The sequence below is a fragment of the Panicum hallii genome, chromosome 1 (genome assembly GCF_002211085.1).
Source record: "Panicum hallii strain FIL2 chromosome 1, PHallii_v3.1, whole genome shotgun sequence".
NCBI classification, from domain to species: domain Eukaryota; kingdom Viridiplantae; phylum Streptophyta; class Magnoliopsida; order Poales; family Poaceae; genus Panicum; species Panicum hallii.
In genome coordinates, this window is record NC_038042.1 from 14,893,160 (window position 1) to 14,918,901 (window position 25,742).

Here is a 25,742-nt window from a genome sequence, read left to right on the forward strand (position 1 = left end):
TTTGGCACACGGGCTCTTTTCCACTAGAAATGTCTACAACATCAGACTACAAGAAAGGAAAGAGCAATCAAGCCAAAGTATACATGTTTAGAGGATCAAATTATAAGAGAGGCGATCCAAACCTGGCTGGCGATCGGAGCTTCTTGATTGGTGGAAGATGGCCCAGCTTCCTTCCAAATTTTTTTGACAATCATCTTCCTCACCTTAATTTGGGCCAAGGGGGCAGCAATATCAGAGGGTTGTTTCTGCTTGGGAGTCAACTTCGCGGTGCCACGCTGGATCCACATGATACTTTTTGACGGGGGAGGTGCATTTTTGCCAAAAAGGACCACGGGGGCAACCGGCGAAAACTGGAAGGCGGAGCCATCATCATTCCTAGGCTCCGGACCATCTTCCTGCTGTAGAGAGAACAAATGGGATCAGGAAAAGAATTAAGCAGAGTCAGGAGGAAAACATTGGATTGACGGTAATACCTCTTCATCAGAGGTTTTGTACTCAGTGTGGATCTGCTGCAGCATCGGCCCTAGGCTTTCCGGAAGACATGAGTCTTCCACATTGACCACCAGTTCTCAAAGTTGATGGCCGAAGAGATGAACGATAGGTCAACAGGGATTGGGATGAGAAGGTCTGAAAACAGGCTGTAACATCTTTGAGTAGTGACGGTGTCGGGCAGATCGGTTCTGTTGGTTGTCAAATAATGAAGAAAGAGGTGAGGAGGACCTTGCCCGAGGCCAAACTGCCGAGCTGCTACGACCGGCTGATAGAATTCATATCCTGGCTTGATGATCCGATTGGAGGTGCTCATGCCGACTGGAAGGAGGCAAGGGTGGATCATGATAGAATATAGATGCCGAGTGTCATCATCATCGGCAAAATCAGCCAACCTGAAGGTGACTGGGTTCTAAAAAATTTCAGAATCAGTGTAGGGAAGGAAGATAGGGTTATTCAAGCCCCTATAGAAAATTCTAAACCAGCTTGAAGCTTGTGAGGGATTCAACTTGCTGCCTGGAAGGCTGTATAAAGTCTGGCCGAAGCTGGTACATCTGATCTGCCTCCACTCTCTGATCTGGGAAAGAGTTGTCGGCCAAAGCAGGGAAGTCTGGAATGAAGTCCTGAAAGTATAGGTGAGCCCACAATTGAATAAACCACCAGGGGCCACCGGTCCTAAGTTTCTTCTGGGTAAGCAGGCTCAGGGACATTAGGTGGAGGTACCTGTAGACTTCCCCAAGGAACAACTTGCCAAGGCCAATAGTGTTACTTTTGGCCAGTTCATATGCAAGGGGAAGATAGTTCTTGGTTGGGGCAAGGGAAGGACCGCAAAATAAGAAGTGTTCCAACCAAAGATTCAAGAAGGCTGTATGTTCTTTTTCGATCACAAGATCTTTAGTTTTAAAGTGCTGATTTAGGTATGCACCCCAGTTTGTACACTCTATTTTGGAAGACAACTTGAAGGGGACTTCGAATAGTCTGTAGGCAGAGGGGTAGGATGAAGAGATGTTAAGACCAGTGATCATCACTGCATCTAGGAGGGTTGGAGTCATCGGTCCATGACCAAATAGGAAGCAGTTCAAGGCATCGGACCAAAAGTAGCCGATGGTTTTCAGCAGATTCTCATTCTTCTCAAGAGGGGATAGAGATAAAGACAGAGCATCGGCTATCCCTATGGTCTCCCACGTGGGCTGGTAGGTCTTGGCTACTCTGTTATACCAGGTCACCCAGCCCTCGGGAGGATTTGGACAAGCACGTAGGCTGTCGGCCCAAGAATCTAAGTCTATGTTTTGACTAATGAATGGAATCCGATTGGCCTCGTAAGAGATTAGATCTACGGGTTTATCGTAAGAAAGAGGCCCGAGACAAAAGGAATTGGGAGAAGAAGGATGCGGCAAGAGAATGTCTAAAACCTGAAGAATCCATAAAAACCAGACAACTGGAGAAGGATCATTTAATGATGCAAGGGATCTAGTAATCGCTGCATTAAATTAGTAAAGGTCAGAGTTTTACCTCCAGGCCAAAGACACCCGCATCGGCATTCGGAGATCCCGACATCAGAAACCCCAAAGATCAAGGACCTTAGAACTGAATCTAGGGTTAGCGGCGCAAGTACGACTTTGTGCTCTAAAGGCTTTGGTTCGGGTCTTTGCGGTTAGGGTTTATGAGCAGAAGGTTTTGGAGAATATCTTGGATTCGGGGAATCTTCGGAGATCTGTTTTGGGGAAGGTTCCGGATTTAAGCGAAAAATAAAATGAATTGGAGAATTGACTTAGATCCGGATCGGCATTTTTGAGGAAAGGAACTGATGCGTTGCCATTGGCTCTTAACAAATCGGTTTCCTAACGAATTGCGGTTGAAATAAAAGATTTTATTTATAATGGGGAGTAAGTACAAAAGAGGGAGCCGATTGCTCCTAGAGCCGGTCTATTGGCTTAATCCTACAGCCTACCACCAGTAGGCACCGGAGGTTCTGTGGCACTTGATCGGTGGAGTCGTACTGACATCGCTGTCGCTGCCGCTGCAGTCAATGTCGCCGCCATCGTCTCCACCGCTGTTACTGCTGAAACCGCTGCTGTCTTCGGTTTCTTCGTCGTCGTCGTCATCCTCCAATGATCCGCTAAGGAGGAAGCCTACTGCTACCGGGTCCTCCTCGATTGATGAGGAATCAGCTTCTTCTTTCGAGGAGGAGAAGTCTTCTTCCTAGGATGCATCATCTTTGACATCTTCCTCCAGCTCTCCATCGAGGAGGAGGAGGTGGAGGTCTTCGCCATCGGTCAGGGACTCGTCATCATCTGACCAGGACTGGAAGTCCCATTCTTCTACATCTCAATGCAGGGGGGCACGGACTTTGTAGGCGGCTATAGGGTCGTACTCTGTAGTGGGCTCTCGAGTGGGCTCGAACTCGAAGGAGATGGCGGAGGAAGCAGAGGAAGAGGAAGAAGCCATTGCGAGAAGAGGAAAATTAAATCAGGTATGGTTGCTAATGGCTGAAGGAAAGGGATGAGAAAAAGAAAGTTACCGGGGGCAGGTTTATAAAGACGGAGTGGAAGATGAATCGGCACCATAGCGGTTTCCAAGGAGCCTGATGCAGAGCAGTCACAAACCCTGGAAGTTGAAGAGGCACGCCTTTGTACGGATTTCGGAAGTCAAAGAGGCGGGGCGATTAAAAGAGAAATGGTTTTGGAATAACGGTGGAGGAGGAGCCGGGATGCCGGAGGTGGCACAAGAGGAGGCCGGGATGCCTACAGCGGCCCTGGACGAGCTAGAACATCGACAGCCCCGAGTGGGCTGCAGCAGAGCTCTCACTGAGCATGGACACCGGTGTTATCGCCATAACTCAGGCGGGTCAAAAAGGTGGGCTGAGAGGCAAGATGAGCTCAGGTAATCATAGTGGGCTTGCGAATCGGACCTTGTGCAGGTGTTTGAGGCCAAGGTTGGCCATGTATCGAGATAGGCATGTGTGTTTAAATAATTTAGATAGAGATAGCCAAGATTCGTGTCGTGTTTAGTTAGGATTGGTTAGGGAAGGCAAGTTTTGGGACTATAAATATGTACCCTGGATTATGAATCAATCGTTCACCAACAACTCTTGACGCATCGCCACCCCTGTTCTAGGGTTTCTCGGTAAGTGCCGTGCAGCCCCGATCACGCCCCGCGTGATCGGGGCGGCATCATCCCTGCTTATCCACCTTTTGTATTTCTCATTCTGAAGCGTTGTTGATGGCGAGTAGCACTAGTTATCTTAACATCTATAGAGTAGCATCGGTTCTTTCATGCCTTATTCATGCATCGTTTGTTACCTGTAAACGTTTAGCTGTCCCTGTGCCCGATCTTGGGTATAAGGACAGCGCCTTGCTCTGTTCTTGTTTAGTAGATCCAATCTGTTATGGTTAATCTTTATTCATCGAAGATTTGGTTTAATATCTGCATGATTAGGCCCTTCAAACGGGTTGAATGTTCCGGCAGTATGTTTGGCGCTTTATAACAGCTTAAAAAGGGATTGTTCCGGGAATCGGCTTCTAGTTGGTTGCTCAATTATGTGTAGGATGTTCCGGTTACGCAGTGAATGCTTTAACCATCGTAGATTGGATTAGCTTAATAATTACAGAACAAGTTTTATATTACCATCGGATATGTTTGCCTTATTCATATTCATAGATCCGATCTGGTACTGAATACAATCAGCTCTTTACAGCCGATACAGGAAGTCACCCGATGAGTCGATCACGGTTCGGACTAATGTTTATACGTGTCTGTGCATGCAGGAAACTAACATATAACACCTTCCTAATCAGGTACAAGGCCAGGTGGCACGCCTAGCAACCCAAACGCCAGGACGTGTGCGGGATCTCGGGCAGTTGACCGAGGGACCAGGGCCCACCAGCAGTCCCGAGAGCCTCCCGGCTCCTCGTGTTGCCTGTCGCTGCTCGGGCAGGAGCGTAGCCGTGCCACGCCGGCGCGGAGCAAGGGCGCGCTATGTGCCTCCAGCCGGCCGCAGCACGCATGCGCAGACGACGGCGAGGGAGCAAGGCGCGGGCAGGAGCGATCGTCACGCTGACGAGGAGCAAGGGAGGATGAGGTGTGTGCCGCCGGCCACAGCACGAATGGGCAAACGACGCGGCAAGAAGCGAGGCGTGGGCAGGAGCGCTCGCCATGCCGGCGACGAGTGAGGGGTAGAGGAGGTGTGACCCCAGCCGGTGCACAAGGACACACACAAGCTAGTGCTGCCGGCCGGCTGACAGACGATGGTGAAGGGCATGGCCTGGAGAAAGCTGGTGAAGGAGAGAGGAACAATGTCTTCTGTAGGAGAGAGGCTAAAGGAGATGAGTGTTGCCCAGTCGTGTCTCCTTTCAAGCACATATAGGAGGCGGGTATTAACAACCTGCATCACCTTTACCTCATATGATATAGGAGAAGCGGGTTCTAAAACCGCGTCTCCTATTACAGGAGATATTGGAGACGTGGATTGTAAAAGGAGACGCGGGTTTTGAAACCGAGTCTCTGTTTAAGAAACACATAGGAGACACGTTTCTTGAACCTGCGTCTCCTGTAGTTCGGGAGACACAGCTTGTATACCCGCGTCTCCTATGTAGACGCAGGTGGTCCTCCGGTGCTGGGAACGCACTTATAGCAGACACGGCTTGTCAACCCGCGTCTCCTATTTGTGATAGAAGACATGGGTTCATTACACGTCTCCTATGAGTGTGTCTTCTTTGTTGGTTTTTTACATTCTGAGCTGTACTCTTTACCTTATTTTGATTTTTTTCATTGCTTACATATGGGACGGTAGCATATGCATTGCAGTATTTCTAATTTCGTATAGCAGGGCATAATAGATAATTCCCACTAAATCATTGCATTTCTAGATCTGGAGCTAAGCATACAATGAGACAACCAAACAGGTGCAGTCAAACACAGTAGATCAATATTTGAGTAGAGTGCCCCTAAACATATGGATACATATAGCCAAACAGGTGTAGCCATAGTACAAGTGGGACTACATATTCTTTACTGTGATGACCAACAAAATTTTTAAAAAGACTTGAAATGCAAAATGCACCTGGTTGGTTACCTGCAATAGTCAAATTTGCAAAATGGAAGCAGTCGTCACATCCAACACAACCCCCTTAATTTTTGTCTTTAATGTCAAGCCTTAGCATCAAGAAACTATGCATGTAACATCCTTCCCATCCTATGGTTGCTTTTTGTAGGATTGAGCAGCAGCAGTGTTGGAAGAATGGCCCAAGGGTATGCAAAAGGGTCCATGGAGAAGAAGTGATCCAAATATATAATGACAAATATATGATCCACCCATCTGAATGTTGCTATATATATGACAACAAGGGGATGCGTTAAAGTCAATCTGGTGGCTTCATTTCCACTCACTTTAATTTCCACTCAGCCGTTTAAAATAGTCGGACCCACATGTCATTTTGTGTCTCTTTCTTCTCCTTCCCATTACATTTTTCTTCTCCTTCATTTTGTTTCTCTTCTTAAAGCCGTTTGGTTTGTTCCAGCATTTTGTGCCTAGCATATAACCATATGGACTCCTGATCTCTCTCTAGAAATTTAGGTTATGCAACATTACTTCATTCATCGTAGTTACCTGACAAATGAATTGCTCGCAGTTGGTATTGGAGCAATTCGACAACGAACTCTCCAAGAAGGTTAAGTTGTAAATGAAACAAGACGCCAGAGATGCTCATACTTGAGGCTGAGGCTACGCAGAAGGGGCGAACCATCTGGCTAGTCTGCTGAACCACTCACTGAACTTAGGTTGTTTTTAACCCCTGGCCACATCTTTTGATTAAATGAATGTTTGAACTCCTGCGGGCGATTTCTTCCGATCATTTTTGATCGAGGACAAGGCACCTGGCGTCTTCTTCTATGTCGAGTTCCTTATGCACGTGCACAGGCAAATCCAAAGCAAGATGACGTGAGGGTCCTGACCCCCACTTGTAACATTTCCGTGAGTAGGCCGCATTGTAGGTAAAAAAAGATTGATTTCCGCTAGAGGTGCAAATTGGTGATCCTTAGGTGTACCTTCAAGTTCAAATTTGTATATTACTTCTTCAAAATGAGATCCAATTTAGAAAATTAGCAAAAATAAAAATTTGAACTAAAGAGGGTAGAGGGTTGAAGGTGCACACGAGGGTCACCAATTTACACCCCTAATTTCCACGCAAGGATACAGCAAAGAAGCGGGCATTCCAAATCGCCGGGTGGAGCATCAAGTTTGCTTGGAGAATAGAATTTGCTGGAACTGAGGCCTGCGGTGTTCGCAGCATCGTTTTTGAGTGGGTGGTGGTATATGTTGTATACAGAGATGAGAGATGTGGGGTGCCAAGGCTCTGTTTTTTTTTGTGTGTTTTCGTTAGCATAGTGCATCCTTCCTATTTATCTCTTGTCCCGGGGGTTGGGGGGGGGGGGCGGGGCATGCCATGGTTTAAAGGAAAGCTATAGAGCGAAGTTCAGAAATAAAACTGCATCTAGCTAATAGTATGAATCGGATATATATAACTTTCAGAGTTTATGTTCGAACAGTTAACAGTGTGATCCGTCAACTCTTGAGTCGAATAATGCGTCATAGCCTTGCTGAATTTCATAATATTATTCATGGACATAGATACGTGGTATGAGAACTTGCAGGGTGGTCGCATACGTGCCAATCGCACACAAAATCACAAATAAATTTACGAGGTTTCTCAAATCTGCTCAACAAACTTTCAAAGGAACCATCGACTTTTCATTCAGAACCATACTTAGAATGATTTCAATTGAATGTCCTATATACAAACTACAATTTTGAAATTCAGCGCCTAAACACCATATCTTCCACACTGCATCATATTAAAAACAACGTTTTGCTCGCTGCATCATCATCAAAAACTGGCTGACGCAGGGCAACTAATTAATGTACTCGGCAACCTAAGACTGCAGGCCTACAGCATGGTCATTCATCCTTGGCTGAGAACCACATCGCTGCAGCATGGTCATTCATCCTTGGCTGAGAACAGGGGCGGAGGGCCCAATGTGGCGAGGTATGGCGTTCGCCATACCTCGGCCCAGCCCAGCCCAATAGAAAAAATTTACCCTATCCATTCCCCACCCGCCCGCCGCCTGCAGTGCCCTCCCGCACCCCCGCCCCCGCCCGCCCGCCGCCCGCAGGACCCCGCCCCCGCGCGCCGCCGGCCGCCGGCCGCCGCCCGCGCCCCCGCCCCCGCCGCCCGCAGCCCCGCCCCCGCGCGCCGCCGGCCGCCGCCCGCGCCCCCGCCCCCGCCGCCCGCAGCCCCGCCCCCGCGCGCCGCCGGCCGCCGCCCGCAGCCGCAGGTTGGAGTCAATCGGCTGCACGCCTGCACCGCCTCCTGCTGTCCGACGCATCAGGTCATCTTCTTCACCAGGCACTCAATGACTCAAACCCTTTTCCTATCACAATAATCACATTATGTGCCCCAACTCTCCCTGGCCAAGCGTCGTTTGCATCCCTCTCTATATGTGTGTCACTCTCTCTGTCTCTCTACAGCAATTTCTTTTTGTATAAGATGTATGAGTTACTACTTGGCACATAAAATTTATCCTAGGTTGTGGCTCTGTTCTTTTATTGATTGCAGACAGGATAATGATTTTGGGTGGAATTTGTCTGGTCTATAATTTCTGAACATCATATGTAGTCTGAATATTATGCGTGTAGAGTAGTGTTTGCCTTTACTCGGTTTTACAAGTAATGTGCCATGTCAATCACTATTTGATTGGTGAACATTTGAGTCTGGGTGGTTTACAATCAGTTCTTTAGGTCACTCAATTCTTATGAGAAGCAAACTGTATGCACCTAATTATACAATCTGATCATTATGAATTGTGGACCTTAGGTGATCATGTGTCGCCATTATAGTGTTTGTATCAATTGCTGGTAGCTAATTTCTATATTGCTAAATTGTATCAATGCCAAATTCTTGCCCTTCTTTTGGTACGTGGTTGATTCCTGACATATCATTTTAGTCTAGATGTTCTAGAGTTAATACCCAGTGTTTTTTCAGGCTAGCTTGAGAGAAAATTATCCTGTAATAAGGGCAAAGGCTTTACGTGCGGTAGCCGGTAAGTATATGCGTAACTATGTTTTTTCATCTTTGTCATTGAGTATATCTGTAGATGTGTAATCTATGAAACTATATGTTCTGCAATCTGCATCGTTCTCATTTGGGCACCATTCACCAGTATCTTGGCTGTTTGCTAAAGTAATTAGCATTGTGTATCTTGTATTACATTTAATATTTTAACTCTAATATTTCGTTACTAATTTATATTTTCTCTTTGTTTGACAGCTTCTTTGGTCCAATTGTTGATTTGATGCGTACTTTACGTGTTTTTCTTCATTTGAGGTACTTCTAAACCATATTTTTATTGTGAACCTTTATTTCCGTATAATATTTAAACATAATCTAGTAATCCACCGCCAGTCCGCAGCCCCAGGCTCCAGCCCCGCAGGCCCCGCGCCCGCCGCCCTGCAGCCGCAGGCTCCCGCGCCCGCCGCCCCGCCGCCGCAGGCCCCGCGCGCCGCCGCCCGCAGCCCCATCCGCCACACCTAAAATTTTCGGCGTCCTCCGCCACTGGCTGAGAACCATGGCATCCGCTGTGCCGCCGCGGCGGTGAGCCTGTCTTTGGGGTCGTATTCCAGCAGGCCACGCAGGACGTCAAAACCCGCCGGCGACAGCCGCTCCTCCGGCACCTTCTCCCGCAGATTGCTCGGCTTCGACGCCGAAACACCCAGTGGGATCAGGCGATCAGCGACACTTGGTCGGGGATTCCAAGGAGGTCCACGATGCTGACCAGCTGCGAGTACTCGTCGTCCTCCGGGAAGAGCTTCTCCCCGCCGACGAGCTCCGCCATGATGCAGCCGAGAGCCCACATGTCGGCGGGCCCGCCGCAGTCCTTCTGGCACACGAGCGCTTCCGGCGCGATGTAACCGAGCGTGCCCTCGATCTGTGCGTCCCGAGGCGGCGCGGCGGTGGATGTGGCGAGGCCGAGGTCGCAGATCTTGAGCCGGCGGTCGTGCTCCCCGACGAGCACATTCCCGGGCTTGAGGTCGCGGTGGACGATGCCGTAGGCGTGCATCGACCCCACGCCGGCCAGCAGCTGCGCCATCGCGCGGCGCGCCTCCGACTCGGTGAACCGGAGGTCATGGCGGCGGCGCGCGCTGATGATGTCGTGCAGGCTCGGACCGACGAAGTCCATCACCAGGTGCAGGCCGGCCGGCTCCGACCGGGCCACCTCCCGGAGCGCCACCACCGCGGGGTTGCCGGCGCAAGCTGCCAGCAGTGCGGCCTCCCGCAGCAGCGCCGCCGCCGCCTCGCTGCTGCCGTTGCGCGCGGACTTGATGGCGACCACCTCGCCGGTGCGGCGGTCGCGCGCCTTCGAGACAGTGCCGAACGCCCCCTCGCCGATCTGCTTCAGCCGCTTGAACGAGTCCAATCTACAGATGCGCTCCCGTTGATCGTTCCTCGCAGTTGCAGCGCCGGCGGCGGAAGGTACGCTGCTTGCGTCTTCAGGCGCAGCCGAGCGCGCGCAGAGTTGGCGGCGCTGGCGTGAGACGAGGAGCTCGCCCTCCGTGAAGAAGGGCACGCACGCCGCCATGGGGGAATAGAACTCGCGGGCGGCCGAGCAGCGGAGCAGGCGGAGGTGGCTAGAGGCGAGAGGCGAGAGCAGAGTTGCGAAGGCGAGCGCGGGGAGAAGGGGAGGCGAGTCGGGAGAGGGAGGGAGGGCTTTTTATTGGTTGGATTGGATCTATCAACAGACTCGAGTTCGGTCCGACTGGCAACCGGGCTGGTCCGACTTGTAATGGATCAGTTGAAACGGACGGGCACACTCCCTCCCCGCTCCCGCTCGCTCCCCAGATCTGAGGCCCCATCCCGGTCGCGCCCCGGCTCCCCCCAATCCGAGCGCGCAAACCCTAACTCCGCGCGATCCCAATGCGCAGGTGAGCCCACCGCTCGCTTCCGGCGGCGATCCCCCCAGCCCCGGGCGATTTTTCCCCTCCGATTTTTGTTCCGGTGGTTTGGTTTCTGCTGCTGATCTCGGTTGGTTCCGGTGGACCGCGCAGGGCCCCGGCGGCGAGGCGTCGCTCCGCCGGGCGCGGCTCTGGGTGGCCGTGGCGGCGCTGGTGGCCGGCACCATCTGGATCTGCTCCTCCTCCGTCGGCCTGCTCGGCACATCGTACAGGGTCCAGGTGCGCTCGCCACGCCCGCCCCCTGCTTTCATAGCGTGCGGCTCTCGGTTTCGGTGTGCGGATTCTGCTTGGCCTATATGGAGTAATGATTGATGGCATTGGCACGGTTCTGCTGTTCATGCTCATGCGTAGCAATTTGGGTGCTTTTTACATTAGTTAGAACTTGGAGCTCCTTTGAAGTAATTCCACCCTTGGTGCATGCTATGTTGTGTTCAGTAGCTGCTTGAATCCCCATTAATGAATGTAGGTACGCCTTATTAAGATGCGCACTTGGGACACAGAACATTTGCATCATTATCCCTAATCACTAATTAAGATCAAATCAGCACAAGTTTGATCCTATCTGTCTTGTTGTGGCACATCTGCGTAGCTTCAGAGGTTTATAGCACGGTTAAAAAGCTTGCAAGTATTCTTTTAAGTGGATCAAGATACATTGCTTGGTTACAGTATGTCAAGGACAAGGCTGCATGCAATGTGATAAATATTACTGAATGCTAGATCCATGATGTTATTCCAGCTGGTAGTTTACATGATTACATTTCTCACCACAAAAATAAGGTGTGAGAATGAAACTTGCAATGCATTTAGTACATTATTGTGGTTTGGGATGATGAAGTTGGGCATAATAAAACATATGTATTTTATTTGGCAAGGGAGCAACACAATCTTCTCTGTGGAATTAGTTACTAACACTTTTACCAGAAAGTAATGCCATGTGGCACCCTAGATAATGTTTCATTTGGAACTACTAAACAGATTAGGCGTAATGTTAAAAAGAAACCGCACAATGTTCTTACATATAGATTTTTTGGTGTGTCACTTATCTTTTCAGTTCAGATTAATTTGCCGTAAATGCATGTAACTGGACGATAGTACTTGAATGATAATGCACATACAATGCTTATTTGAATTTTCTACCATATTATTTCTTGTACTGACATCAATGCTACTACTCAAGGATGTTGATGTAAATAAGTTGTGGAGAACTGCGGATTCAAATGGTTGGAGAGCATGTTCTGCACCACGCACCTATTGACCTCGTAAGCTTCTCTCTATACCTTGCGGTAATTACTGGTCCAGTCGCATGCCATTCTGAGGGAGGGTCAATGGTTGTACTGAAATTTAATATCTTTACTTGCAGCCCCACCAACTGAATCTTAGAGTAGTGGGTACTTGCGCGTCCGGTGCAACGGTGGCTTGAACCAACAACGTAGTGCAGTATGATTCATACAAGAAATTTAGTATTTTATGTTCATAATTGGTAACATAGCTAAGAAATTTGAGGTCCATGTCTTGATTTTGTAGATATGTAATGCTGTTGTTGCTGCACAAATCATGAATGCTACACTAGTGCTAACAGAGTTAGACATGAATTCATTATGGCATGATGAGAGGTATGTAATTTGTCTGAAATGTTTTATCATGCAGGAAGATTATTGCATGTATAGCTTACCATAGACCTTGTGTTCTTTGTGAACTCTTCTCTCTTGCCACTAGTTTTGTTTTCAAACAAAATATAATTAGTTCCCCACAAAGTTCACTGAGAATTTTTTACAACAAACAGAAGTAATCCTATTGTGTTGAACCACATCTCTGTTTTGTTTTTCTTACCAAATATTACACAGTTGGATTAATTGATTCACGTAGTTTCATAAGGCTTTTTTATGCCTAATATATGTGGGAGTACCATTAGATATTTGACCCTAATCCTCCAGTTGGCAGGCATGCTGATTAATTTTCTATATCTGTTGCCAGGTGATTGGATATAATTTAGTTCTTTGCCATGTTAACTTGTTTGGAAAGGTTATCTCTGTACACCAGGACTCTAGGGTGAACTTTTGCTGTTAAAATCTAGTGTAGGAAAGAAGAAAACATGTACAGAATGCGTGCAAATTCTGTCTACGTTCTAGGAGTTACACAGAGATGAAAACAACCAATTAGAATCACTAGAAACACTGTTGATCTAAGTCTTATTCTCGCAACAGTAAATGACAATGATCTTTTGCTCTGCCGGCGATCCAGAGTTCCATCTCTTGCTTGACCATGTTCATGAACTGGGCAGTTGGGGATGTTGAACCCTGGAATACCCAGCTGTTGTGCTCTTTCCAAATGATCCACAATGTTAAAATGACCGAGAGTCAACTCCTTTTTTGGTCCTCATCCAACATTGTGTAGGAAAGAGGCCTTATTTATGTAGGATTTGATGAGAAACTTCTGACTGACGTTGCTTCAGTATCCGGCCTGAAATTTGCTCAATATGTTAATAAAATTTAATATATTGTAGGAGAAGCATGTGATGCATTTACTTGTAATTTCTTAGAAATCCTTATTTTCTTTTTGGGTAATGCCATCATGAAGATGTTACTGTGCCAAGATTACAACTATTTAGAGTCGGACTAATCCACCATTGAAAGTTGAATTATTAAGTTTTCGGTAATTGATTTCCAAATAATAAGGTGGTTATGCATTTAAATGATTTAGAAGTAGTATGCTCTCATTCTTTACATGATGTTTTATTTGGTAATTATGATGAGGTTCCAGTTTCTAGACTTACATTCAGTTCACATCTTCCCTGGCTTTGTAATTACCTTCTTGGTCAGCTATCTTTATGTTGAATGATCTGCATGGTTGGTGTTTACTTATTCTGCATTTTATATATGCACCCGGTGGTTTCGTAGGCATTTATGATGTTCCCCACTTCATCAAGACATTGAAATATGATGTTCGACTTGTTATGAGCATTCCAGAAATCACTGCAAATGGAAAGACCAAGAAGCTCAAGGCACATCAGGTGAATAGATTTGAAGGACACTAAATTCAGTTGTGCTTATATCGTTTCCATATCTTTAAAGTCAACTTTTTAGGAGCATACTATACTCTTGGGACACTCTTTATCTCAACAGATTCGACCACCTAGAGATGCACCAGTATCTTGGTATGCAACAGTTGCTTTGGAGGAAGAAATGTGGGGCTGTATATTTATGTTGTGGACGCTTTCTTTGGAAAGCAATTCCCGCGCAGGAAGAAGTCCCAGGCAACTACTAGTGGCTAGAATTTTCCTCTCTGTTTTGGTTTGTTAGGATTTGTTTGAGTCAAGTTAGAGATAGATCTCAAGGTTGTTAGGAGGTTCCTTATATGTACCAGAGACGGATCGAATAGAGATCAAGCATAGATTAAACCCTAAACTGAGAGCCTCCTCGGAGGGCGAGTTGGTTCTATCTCCCTGCTGCCGAGTTTATTAGTCCAATAAACTAGCCATATCAATTTAACTCCATTTTCACACTGTTTGGCAGAAGATATTGATGATCCAGAGCTTCAGAGATTGAGATGCAGGGTGAAGTATCATGCGCTACGATTCAAGCCACATATCATGAAAACCAGCAGTGAGATAGTGAACAAGGTCCTCTCAGAAGGCCATTTCATGTCGATTCATCTTCGTTTTGAGTTGGATATGCTTGCATTTGCCGGGTATGAATTTGACTAAGTTATCGTAAAGTCATCACTTAGTGCTGAATAAATCGCATCCTGCTTATTTTGTATCCATTGGAGAAGTCCATGCCTGAATTCTTTAATATAGGCTTAAGAAAGACTTCACAAGAGCTAATCCTTGTGTAAAAATCACAACATTCATTCATATATATATATATATATATATATATCAAACTATTAGTATAAAGTCATACACCAATCAAAACTATTATCATTATGCATGTTTAGTTCATTGACTTTGACTAGTGTTGATAACTTATACGTGAAATGGTGAAAGCTTGATGCAGTGGTCATTACTTGCTGTGCCATTTTTTTTACCTTATACCAAAATGAAAATTGCAGGTGCATTGACATATTCACGCCTCATGAACAGAAAATTCTGTTGAAGTACAGGAAAGAACATTTTGCAGAAAAGTTACTTGTCACCAGGGAGAGAAGGCTCATTGGAAAGTGCCCTTTAACTCCAGAAGAGGTACTGAATCTTCTTATAGACATTGTTCCAGATGTTCCTTAAGAGCTAATAACTAGTTGTATGTTCAAATGAAAAGTTATTTGCTTTGAATGGGGTGCAAGCTTAAGCTCATTACCTGTTCAGGTAAACGTAGTGGTTCTGACGCTTACGTTACCGTACCTGAGTACAGTTTGACCTCCGGGTGTTTTCCAAGAGCTTCTTTTTTCATTTACATGTACCCTCAGATGCATCCTAGTTCAGTTTTGTAGCAGAGCTAATGGGTACATTTGTACATTTTAGTATTTATATTACATTTCTATTTTAAACAATTAACAATGGGTTATATTCTAAAATTAGCTGACATGAATACATATTCCCTTCATGTATTGTGAACAGTTTGCTGTTCTACTTCTACCTAGGCAATCTGTGATCTACATCATTTTGTTTTCCCCACTGACGATTTGTGTGTATTAATGCTGTTCTAATTTCCATGATTGGTTGAAAATCACATACCATTCTGTACTCTTAGCATTAAATGAATCATTTTGATTGATACAAAATGATTATATGGAGCAAAATTGAAACATATATAGGCTAATATTATTTCTTAGTAAAGCAGAAAAATAAGGAAAAGACACTGAAAAATCAATAGCATAGCTGATATTGCATAAATAACTGACGTAATTCAATGTTCTATTTATATTGTTGTGCAGGAAGATCTTATTCTACGTGCTATGGGATTTGACAATACAACACTCATTTACCTTGCTTCTGGTGAGCTCTTTGGTGGGAAACGCTTCATGAAGCCATTCGAGGCTACGTTTCCACGCCTAGAGAACCACAGCACGGTTGGGCCTGGAAAACTGGAAGAAAATACCCAAAGGGCTAGCGGGATCGGCAGTTGATTACATGACACTACTCCACAATACCCCATCATTACCGGTTCTAAAAGGGTTTCACCGCCGGTTCAGCGGTCCCTTGGATTAAAGTCGATGGTGATAGGAGTCGCTATCACCACCGGGTCTATAACCGACGGTGATGCTTGTTAAAAAAAAAAATCACCTCTGCTGCCCTCCTGCAGTGCTGCCGCGCTCCCTCTGCCTCGCCCTCCTGCTGTGCTGCCGCTGTCCTGCTGCTCCCTGGCCGCCGACGCTGCAAGAGGCAGCTCTCCCGCGCGCCGGCCTCCCGCTGCGCAGCCGCCGTCCTGCTGCTCCCTGGCTGCTGCCGCCGCACGGAGCCGCCCTCCAACGGCTGCGGCGGTACCTGCCCCTTCCGCTGCTGCCGCCCTCCAGCTCGGAGCTGCCCTCCCGCTGCTGGTGCAGGTAGTGGAGCGAAGGGCCGGGAAGAGTAGAGGGGTGGCGGGGGACTGGAGGAGGGAAGGGGCAGCGGGAAGGAGAGAAGCGGAGGTGCGGATGGGCGGTGGCAGGAGACTAGAGGAGGGGAGGGGGGTTGCGGAGATGCGGTGGGAAGAGGAGGATTGGAGAGGCGTCGGGGAGGAGAGAAGCAGAGGGAGCAGGAAGGAGGGGATGGAAGAGAGAGAAAAGGAATGGATTGGAGAAGAGTAAAAGGAGGAAAATATAATACGGTGGTGAGTGCATCACCGCCGATGGTGATGTGCGTCGTACTTATCACTGTCGGGTTGAATTACAAACTGGCGGTGATGGTGGCTAAATGGAACCGGCCGTGATAGCACATCACTGCCAGTGTGGTTTGAACCAGCGGTGACAGGCCTTTGGGATATCTGTTTTGTACTAGTGTGATCTGCCTACTGTCAGATATTTTTATACCCACATATGTTGGCCCAAGCAATTTTGCAAACAACCTCATGGTCACCGCATGTACTATGGTTTCCGGACCACGATCACACCAAACAGGAAGGCCCTTGCCCCAATATTCATCGACAGGGCACAAGACCGTACCACTGTCTTTGAGCAGAGGATCAGGCAAGTCATGTTCAACACACATTTCGGCGGCACTGCTATCCGAATCCAATCTACAGGGGCGCTCCGATGACTTGCCTGATCCTCTGCTTTTACCATAATCTCTTCTTTTACAAAATCTCGATCAAGCAAAATTAGATTCCTGTCCAACCTAACTTCTAACTGAATCTAATATCATGCTCTAGCTGACTACACACATGGTGCTAGGAACCTCACTATGGCTAGCTATCCGAGTCACATATAATAATTGCCACGTAAGCATTGCTCTCTTATTTTCACTGGTAGATTATGTCTGATGTCTTACTTCGTGACCTCAGGTTCCAAAGTACCAACACCATAGAACCAAGCATCATAGCCAGCACATCATTCCCGGTTGCTAGAGAACAAGCTATGATCCTAACATTGTAACTGGTTCATCAGCTCCACCTAAGATCAATCATTGAGTGGATAAGAACTGGTTAAGTTGCTAACCCTTATAACTTCCTCTGCCTCCTCATTTCTTCCCCCCCCCCCCCCCCTCCCTTATGCAACAATGTTGGTGTTGAAGATTATGGCTTTCAACCCTATCCTTCTAGGGTTAGATGATGGCAGCTTGTGGTTTTATATTAGGGGCACGGTTATAGTTGGGTGAGGATGTGACAAAGCAGTGGTTAGCGATGGAGGGTGGCGACCCTCAACATTTGGGTGAAGAGGCATGTTGTGGCCATCCATGGCACCATGACTAGGGTTTCCAGGTGTGAGACATGATCTCCACTGCATAGTCATCATGCCTGCTAGCTCATCCTGGTGAGAGTAATGGGTGAGAATTCATTCCTTGACCCGGTTTTACTTGGTAACAGCTATGGCTCCGAGCACGACGCGGAAAGGCTATAGGTTGCTTAAACGACCAGAACAACTTGAGTCTAACGAAGGTAGAGTGTCAAAAGAGCGAATGCAAGACCATGGCTCCAATCGGGTTTCTTAAAAGTTACTGCCCTTTGGAGCTCTCACCGTGCTTCCCGCAACACGTGGCGCTCGAAGCAAGTTCCATGGCTCCGAGCGCTGCAAGCTTGAAAGGCTGTAGCAATAGGAAATTTGTAACAATAGGCTGGTCAGGTCCATGCTAGACGCACACAGCGCTGTCCCCCTCATCCCCTCATCGGCACTTAGATGGTGTGTTGTGTGCCTGTGTGGAACGGGTGGTTGTTTTTTAAACCAGGGGCGGAGGGCCCAATGTGGCGAGGTATGGCGTTCGCCATACCTCGGCCCAGCCCAGCCCAATAGAAAAAATTTACCCTATCCATTCCCCACCCGCCCGCCGCCTGCAGTGCCCTCCCGCACCCCCGCCCCCGCCCGCCCGCCGCCCGCAGGACCCCGCCCCCGCGCGCCGCCGGCCGCCGGCCGCCGCCCGCGCCCCCGCCCCCGCCGCCCGCAGCCCCGCCCCCGCGCGCCGCCGGCCGCCGCCCGCGCCCCCGCCCCCGCCGCCCGCAGCCCCGCCCCCGCGCGCCGCCGGCCGCCGCCCGCCGCCCGCGGCCCCGCGCCCCCGCCCCCGCGCGCTGCCGGCCGCCGCCCGCAGCCGCAGGTTGGAGTCAATCGGCTGCACGCCTGCACCGCCTCCTGCTGTCCGACGCATCAGGTCATCTTCTTCACCAGGCACTCAATGACTCAAACCCTTTTCCTATCACAATAATCACATTATGTGCCCCAACTCTCCCTGGCCAAGCGTCGTTTGCATCCCTCTCTATATGTGTGTCACTCTCTCTGTCTCTCTACAGCAATTTCTTTTTGTATAAGATGTATGAGTTACTACTTGGCACATAAAATTTATCCTAGGTTGTGGCTCTGTTCTTTTATTGATTGCAGACAGGATAATGATTTTGGGTGGAATTTGTCTGGTCTATAATTTCTGAACATCATATGTAGTCTGAATATTATGCGTGTAGAGTAGTGTTTGCCTTTACTCGGTTTTACAAGTAATGTGCCATGTCAATCACTATTTGATTGGTGAACATTTGAGTCTGGGTGGTTTACAATCAGTTCTTTAGGTCACTCAATTCTTATGAGAAGCAAACTGTATGCACCTAATTATACAATCTGATCATTATGAATTGTGGACCTTAGGTGATCATGTGTCGCCATTATAGTGTTTGTATCAATTGCTGGTAGCTAATTTCTATATTGCTAAATTGTATCAATGCCAAATTCTTGCCCTTCTTTTGGTACGTGGTTGATTCCTGACATATCATTTTAGTCTAGATGTTCTAGAGTTAATACCCAGTGTTTTTTCAGGCTAGCTTGAGAGAAAATTATCCTGTAATAAGGGCAAAGGCTTTACGTGCGGTAGCCGGTAAGTATATGCGTAACTATGTTTTTTCATCTTTGTCATTGAGTATATCTGTAGATGTGTAATCTATGAAACTATATGTTCTGCAATCTGCATCGTTCTCATTTGGGCACCATTCACCAGTATCTTGGCTGTTTGCTAAAGTAATTAGCATTGTGTATCTTGTATTACATTTAATATTTTAACTCTAATATTTCGTTACTAATTTATATTTTCTCTTTGTTTGACAGCTTCTTTGGTCCAATTGTTGATTTGATGCGTACTTTACGTGTTTTTCTTCATTTGAGGTACTTCTAAACCATATTTTTATTGTGAACCTTTATTTCCGTATAATATTTAAACATAATCTAGTAATCCACCGCCAGTCCGCAGCCCCAGGCTCCAGCCCCGCAGGCCCCGCGCCCGCCGCCCTGCAGCCGCAGGCTCCCGCGCCCGCCGCCTCGCCGCCGCAGGCCCCGCGCGCCGCCGCCCGCAGCCCCGTCCGCCACACCTAAAATTTTCGGCGTCCTCCGCCACTGTTTTAAACACAGTACAAACGCAGACCACTTATATACACGCACACACATTCGTCACTATGAATACATTATGAATACACGTAAGCAATCCTATTTATGAGCATCTTCGAAAGACTGAGCCTACAGATTCTCAAGATTTACCATGTCACCATAGGCGCCTCACTATCGACTGGCATGTCGCCAACCACTGAAAAAATGGTGCCGGTTAAATCCTATAATAATTTAGAAAAATATGAGCATCCGTGTGGAGTCTACAACTTGAATCCGGATGGGCAGGTTCTACTACAAGAAACCCTACCAATACGTAACCTATGGTCATGGCGGGCCACACTGGTGACGGCAGGCAACCACCAGCAATAGCAAGAAAGGGGCCGCCTTAGGACAGGGAGCGTATCTCCGGGATGGGGGGGGGGCGTGGTCAGATCTGGTGTTATGCAGACCAAAGCAGCCATGTCGCGTGGAAGATGACCATGAGGAATGTTACATTCATATCTCTACTAGTGTACATGGAGAACTGTAGTCACTTTTTTGCCGGCAAATCATGCCATCTGTGTTGGTCGAAGAAGGATGCCGGTCCAGAAAAAACTTGGGCCGGCCCAAACCCAGCCAGACAACTTATTTCATTTGCCCGAGCCCAGCCTAAAACAACCCAAACCGAGCCCGGTCTGAAAAAACCTAGCCTGATAGTATCCATGGGACGGGCGTGGGCACGAATTTTCGGTCCAAAATGAACAAGATATTTTTTTGGACCTGGCCTGGTCAAGCTCAAAAATGTTCAGGTCTAGTCGTGATAAGATTTCACGGTGCTAGGTAGAATTTCATAGGTCAACCGCACCCTATGTCTAAACTGACCAGTGGTGCTGCATGTGAGCTCAAGCGGCATCGACAAGTTGTGAGATAGAGAGGAGAAATTTAGGGGAGAAGGGTGATATGGTAAGTAGATAGATAGGATAATGCTACGGATAGATCGGACGCACGTATCCACGTTCATTTTCAACCGCTTAATCTTACGGTTGTGACGATCTTATCCACTCGGCGTCTTCTTCCACTGTACGTCATTTCATTCACATGCCACAGCTCCTTCTTCCTACCCCCGAACGTGAATCCTGCCCCCAGGCGATGCAGCCGCCGGAGCCGACGAGAGGGGTCGAGGTAGCAAACACTAGCGTCTGCGCAAAGTGAGGCGACCGCTGGACCCGGCGAGAAGAGCGGCGACGGCGAACACCAGCGGTGGCGCAAGCGAGGCGGAGAAGCGGGGCATCGCGCACCCGCTCCTTCCGGCACCTGCCCGCTCCCGCTCCTGCTCCCCACGTGCTTCTGCTGCCCACCGATGCGACGGCCCCGGCCGGTGAGAAGAGCGGTGGCAGAGGCCACCGGTGACCCCATCACGATACAGAGAAGGGAGTGGGGGTGCCGATTTTCAAGAACGCGAATCTTATGAAGAAAAATAGCAAGAATTGCTTTGTAATAAGGCGCCGCCAAATCCACCGCCTCTGGTGAACCACTCTTCAATTCATTATGGCTACGGCTTTCCCTCGTCCTCCTCGATCGATTTGAGCCCTCACCCATCCGTTTTGCCGCCTTGCAGGCTCTCCCCATCAATGAGCTCCGCCCGATGCTGACGCCAAGTCTCCCCACGCGCGACCCCGTGGTCAGCCTCTTCGCGTCCCCGTGCAGCCTCTGCCGTTCCACTGTCCATCGCCGCCGGCGAGGCCACAACTACTCATGCGCGCCACGCCGTGCGCGGGCTGGCCACACCCCGCGTTGCAGCAGCATTTATTTTTGAGCAGATGTCACAATGTTTTTAGAATTTTATTTCACAACATGCTCTGAATTGTTACATATATTTTGGTTGGATGTTGCAGTGATTGGACAAGTTTATTTCACAACATGCTCTGAATTGTTTTGGTCTGTTGCTTAGAACGGTCTTGCAGGTATGTGAATTTGCGGTTATGGAGGAGGTTGAGGTGTAGGTCGACGATGGTATAGATGGGGTCGGAGGGGTGATTTGAGATGTTTCATAAGGTGTTTTGAGATGTTTCATAAGTTGACTTTTCGATGTTGCGTAGTTATTTTCTTGATGTTGTGGTAAGTATTTCTGTGATGTTGCAAGACATAATCTTCATATGTTGCATGAAAAATGAGGTAGGAAATATAAGTGTTAGATAGTAACAAGCTATTTGTTTTTAGATTTCTTGATGTTGCAAATTGTGTTTTTACATATTATTGAAGGAATTATCTAATATTACGATCAGTATTTTGGGATGTTGCAACGCCTTTCGAAAGCTGCTCAATATTACATGCAACATAGCGCATATGTTGCGGCGGGAGTTTTAGGCTTGATGCTACCGTCCGATGCCAGACCCGGACATTGAACACCCGGGCGCTAGCAAGGCCGTAAATTTTTATTTGTAGATGCAAAGAGGCGAGAAGGGTGTATGGTAAGCTTAGCCACTGTGGTATGATGACTATAAACCCACTATATCATTAAAACCACCCAGATTTGATGGCACATCATCAAAACAAATCTTGGTTTAGACCAAAATGGTGAAACATGACCCGGTTTTGGGAAATGAGACTCTGGAGTATCCGGTTTTGACCATCACAATTCATATGGCTAAAAACAGGTATGAAGGCCTATCCGTAATAAAAAGAGCATAGAACCACCATCCTCACTACGTGCCATATAGAGCTAGAGAAGTGGAGGGAGAAGGAGAGGGAGACGGAGAGCGAGAGGGAGAGAGGGGACAGAGAGAGAGAGGTTATTTTTTATTCCGTATTTTCACGCCATAAGCTTAAGGTGGATTTTAATATTTTTTTCCTTATGCCGATCATGCTTGGCATGGTAACAAAGTGGCATTTATTGTTTAAGGTCTACTTTTCATGCACATTGTGGCTGCTCTAACCTACGGATCCACCCTGATTCGGCACTACAATTAGACCTGAAGAAACAATGGCTTTGACATTGATTTTCTGCTTCATTCAAAACACAGAGATAGGTGCTAGCAGTTGCAAGAAAATATCTCTGAAACGCAATTTTATAGTAGTTACATACATAAGCAATTTGAACTTGCATAAAGATCATACACAGGTCCGATTCCAGCAACTAATTCCCGTAAATACATTTTGGTGATTCATTCTGATTACACCTTCGCAATATCATGATGGAAAAGAATCCATATACAAATCTGCAGTTACAAATCCTAGGTTGCACTGAGTACTACTCGCTGCATCATTACGGGGAAAAACTGTCTGATGACATGGAGCAAGTAATCTAAACTAAATCATCAGGCTAAGTGGCTAACACTGCAGCTTTGCTAACAGCCCCTGCCGTCGTCGCTGGAGCATGCACCGTCAGTCGTCAGTCATCCATGGGTGCAAGCCATGGCATCCGCAGCGCCGCCACAGCAGTGAGCCTGTCCTGGGGTCGTATTGCAGCAGGCCGTGCAGGACGTCGAAGACCGCCGCCGACAGCCGCTCCTCCGGCACCTTCTCCCGCAGCTTGCTTGGCGCCCCGGCGTCGATACCCAGTAGCATCAACGACACGTCGTCAGGGATTCCTAGGAGATCGATGATGTTGATCAGCTGTTGGCACAAGTCATCTTCCGGGAACAGCTATCACTACTTAAAAACCAGTTTTTAGCAGCTGGTAAAAACCTTTTATAGGAGCAGATGCGGTACACGCCTCTACTTCTCGCAGCTACGAATACAGTTTGCAGGGGTGGTTAACGCACCCGCCCTTGGAAATGATTCGGGGCAGCTGGCAGCCGATGCTCCCCATGCTGATTCGGAGTGTGCCGCTGAGGATGGAGAGCATTGCCGCTGCCGCCGCCGCTGCCGCTCGTGCATTTGCCACCGGAATCCGCCCATGCGCTCGCTCGCTGACAAATCCACCCGTGCGCTCGCCGCCTGATCTACCCGCCCGCGCGCTTGCTGCCAGACCTGCCCGCGGGCTCGCCTCCGCCTCCCGCCGCTGGATCGGGCCGCCGCTGCCACATCCGCCTCCCTCTCCCGCGCCAAGCCGCACTGCTTCCCCTTGCCGCGCCGAGCCGCTACTCCTCCCGGCGCCGGCAGCTCCCCCGCGCCAGCAGCTCCACGTGCCTCGAAGGCCCCGCATGGTTGTCCCACACGCTGCTGTCCCCCTCGCGCCGCGCAGCCATCCTAGTGCCGCTGCGGTCCCCCTCGTGCCGTCGTGGCTCCGGGTGGTGGGAGAGAGAAGGGGAAGTGGCGGCGAGGGAGAAGCGGCTCGATCCGCACCGTCGCAGCCCCTGGAGCCGCCGTGGCTCCGGTGGTGGGAGAGAGAAGGGGAGGTGGCGGCGAGGGAGAAGCGGCTCGATCCGCGCCGTCGCAGCCTCCAACGAGCCGTCGTGACTCCGCTAGGCAGGAGAGGGAAGTCCGGCGGGGGAGGGAGAGGAGGGGAAGGGCGGTGGGGGATGGAGAGGAGGAAGAGAAGGGAGGGCGGCGGGGGAGAGAAGGGAGGGGCGACGCGGCGAGAGAGGAGGGGATAGAGAGAGGAAGGGAGGGGATTGGAGGGAGAGATAAGGAAGGTGGGTTGTGCAGAGGCCGCGGCGGCGCGCGATTGATGGAGGGTGAGGGGGGCGCGAATCGATGATGTGGGATCGGGGAGCAAGCGGGGGATAGCTCAATTTTTAGGGGGCGGGTGATGTCACCACCCGCCCTAAAATTATTTTTCTATTTATTCCGAAAATTTATTTAAATCATTACGTATAGCAAAACAAATAAAAAAAGTGAAACTTCTACACTATGGTTATTGCAAAATGTAGATACGAAAAAATTATGCTAAGTATATTTCAATGCATATAAAGGATAAGATTGTGGAGAGATCAAAGTATGACTTGAATTGTATAAGATACTATATAGTCATAGTTATTAGACAACTTATAATAATTTTTTGGACTACTAGATGACCTTAAATGAAAAATTATCAGCTACAAAATTGTAGGACTCGTCAATCTCTACAATTTTAGTATAAAGTTTGACTTCATCCATGATCATATGAAAAATTATAATTTTTTACGTGAGACTATTTGTAGGGACGGGTGACGCCATCACCCGCCCCTAGAAATATGTTTCTAGGGGCGATGACGGGTGACGCCACCACCCGCCCCTAAAAATATTTTTTAGTTTTATTCTAAAAATTCATTTAAGTCTTATACACTATGGTTATTATAAACTATAGATAAAAAAATATACCAAGTATATTTCAGTGTATATAAAGGTTAAGATTGTTGAAACCACAAAGTATGACTTGAGTTGTATGAGATACCATATAGTCATCGCCATATATAGGTTCATAATAATTTTTTGACCATTAAATGACCTTAAATGAAAAAGTTATAAACTAAAAAAATTTTAGATCTCATCATTCTCTACAATTTTGATATAATGTTTGACTTCATCTGAGATTATATGGAAAAGTTATAATTTTTTATGTGGAACCATTTTTAGAAACGGATCCTGCCATCACCCGCCTCTAGAATTAGAAATGTCACGATTTTTAAGTGTGGGTGGTGGCGTTATCCGCCTCTAGAAATGCTATCTTTAGGGCACCCGCCCCTGAAAATGATGCCCATTTGCAAGAGCGGGTGATGGCATCACCTGCCACTAAAAATACTTTTCTAGTGGCGGGTCGGATGCTACAGTAACTGTGCTCTATTTGTAGGAGCGGGTTACCGTTTGCCCTACCCCTAAAAATACATGGGGACCCTACAAATCGTTTTTTAGTAGTGGATTGCGCCATGACGAGCTCCGCCATGGTGCACCCTAGCACCCACATGTCGACGGGCGCGCCGCAGTCCTTCTCGCAAAGCAGCGCCTTCGGTGCAATGTACCCGATCGTGCCATCCAGCTGTTGCGCATCCGGCGGCGGCGAGGCCGCGGACCTGGTGAGGCTGAGGTCGCAGATCTTGAGCCGGCGGTCGTGCTCCCCGACCAGCACGTTCCTGGGCTTCAGGTCACGGTGCACGATACCATGGGCGTGCATGGACCTTGGAGACGGTGCCAAATGCCGCGCCTTGGAGACGGCACCGAATGCCCCCTTGCCGATCTTCCTAAACCTTTCATACGCTTCCACGCTACCGATCCCCTCCCTGTCGTCATTTCTTCTCTAGCGACACTGTAAAAAAGGATTTGTAGGGACGGTTGAAAACATATTTTTAGGGGTGGGTGTGGTAGCCGCCCCCTACTTCTCATAGCTAAAAGTAGCTATTTGTAGGGACGAGTAACATGCCCACCCGTACAAAGCAATTACCAAAAAATAAAAAATAAAAAACTCAAAAATAACAAAATA

The 25,742-nt window shown here is 48.1% G+C and overlaps 2 protein-coding genes and 1 pseudogene across 2 annotated transcripts; 1 reads left to right on the plus strand and 2 right to left on the minus strand.

Moving 5' to 3' along the window:
• Positions 1-9,264: 9,264 nt before the first annotated feature.
• On the minus strand, positions 9,265-10,122 carry LOC112896143 (putative cyclin-dependent kinase F-2). Its single transcript, XM_025964078.1, has one exon. It carries the CDS (start codon positions 10,120-10,122, stop codon positions 9,265-9,267), a length of 858 nt encoding a protein of 285 aa, XP_025819863.1.
• A 325-nt stretch (positions 10,123-10,447) lies between these two features.
• On the plus strand, positions 10,448-16,475 carry LOC112896159 (annotated as a pseudogene).
• Positions 16,476-22,786: 6,311 nt separating this feature from the next.
• LOC112896171 (putative cyclin-dependent kinase F-2) lies at positions 22,787-25,436 on the minus strand. The gene is made up of 2 exons (XM_025964090.1): positions 25,164-25,436; positions 22,787-23,017 (listed from the first exon to the last, which is right to left on the minus strand). The coding sequence occupies exons 1-2, from the start codon at positions 25,434-25,436 to the stop codon at positions 22,787-22,789; spliced, it is 504 nt and encodes a 167-aa protein (XP_025819875.1).
• Between the last annotated feature and the right edge of the window lie 306 nt (positions 25,437-25,742).

Excerpts from the sequence above, each read along its gene's own strand:
- LOC112896143 (XM_025964078.1), bottom strand. The coding sequence starts at position 10,122 with ATGGCGGCGTGCGTGCCCTTCTTCACGGAGGGCGAGCTCCTCGTCTCA.
- LOC112896171 (XM_025964090.1), bottom strand. The coding sequence starts at position 25,436 with ATGCACGCCCATGGTATCGTGCACCGTGACCTGAAGCCCAGGAACGTG. Across the intron at positions 23,018-25,163 it reads CCACTACTAAAAAACGATTT|CTGATCAACATCATCGATCT; the intron begins GTAGGGTCCCCA and ends TTGTGCCAACAG.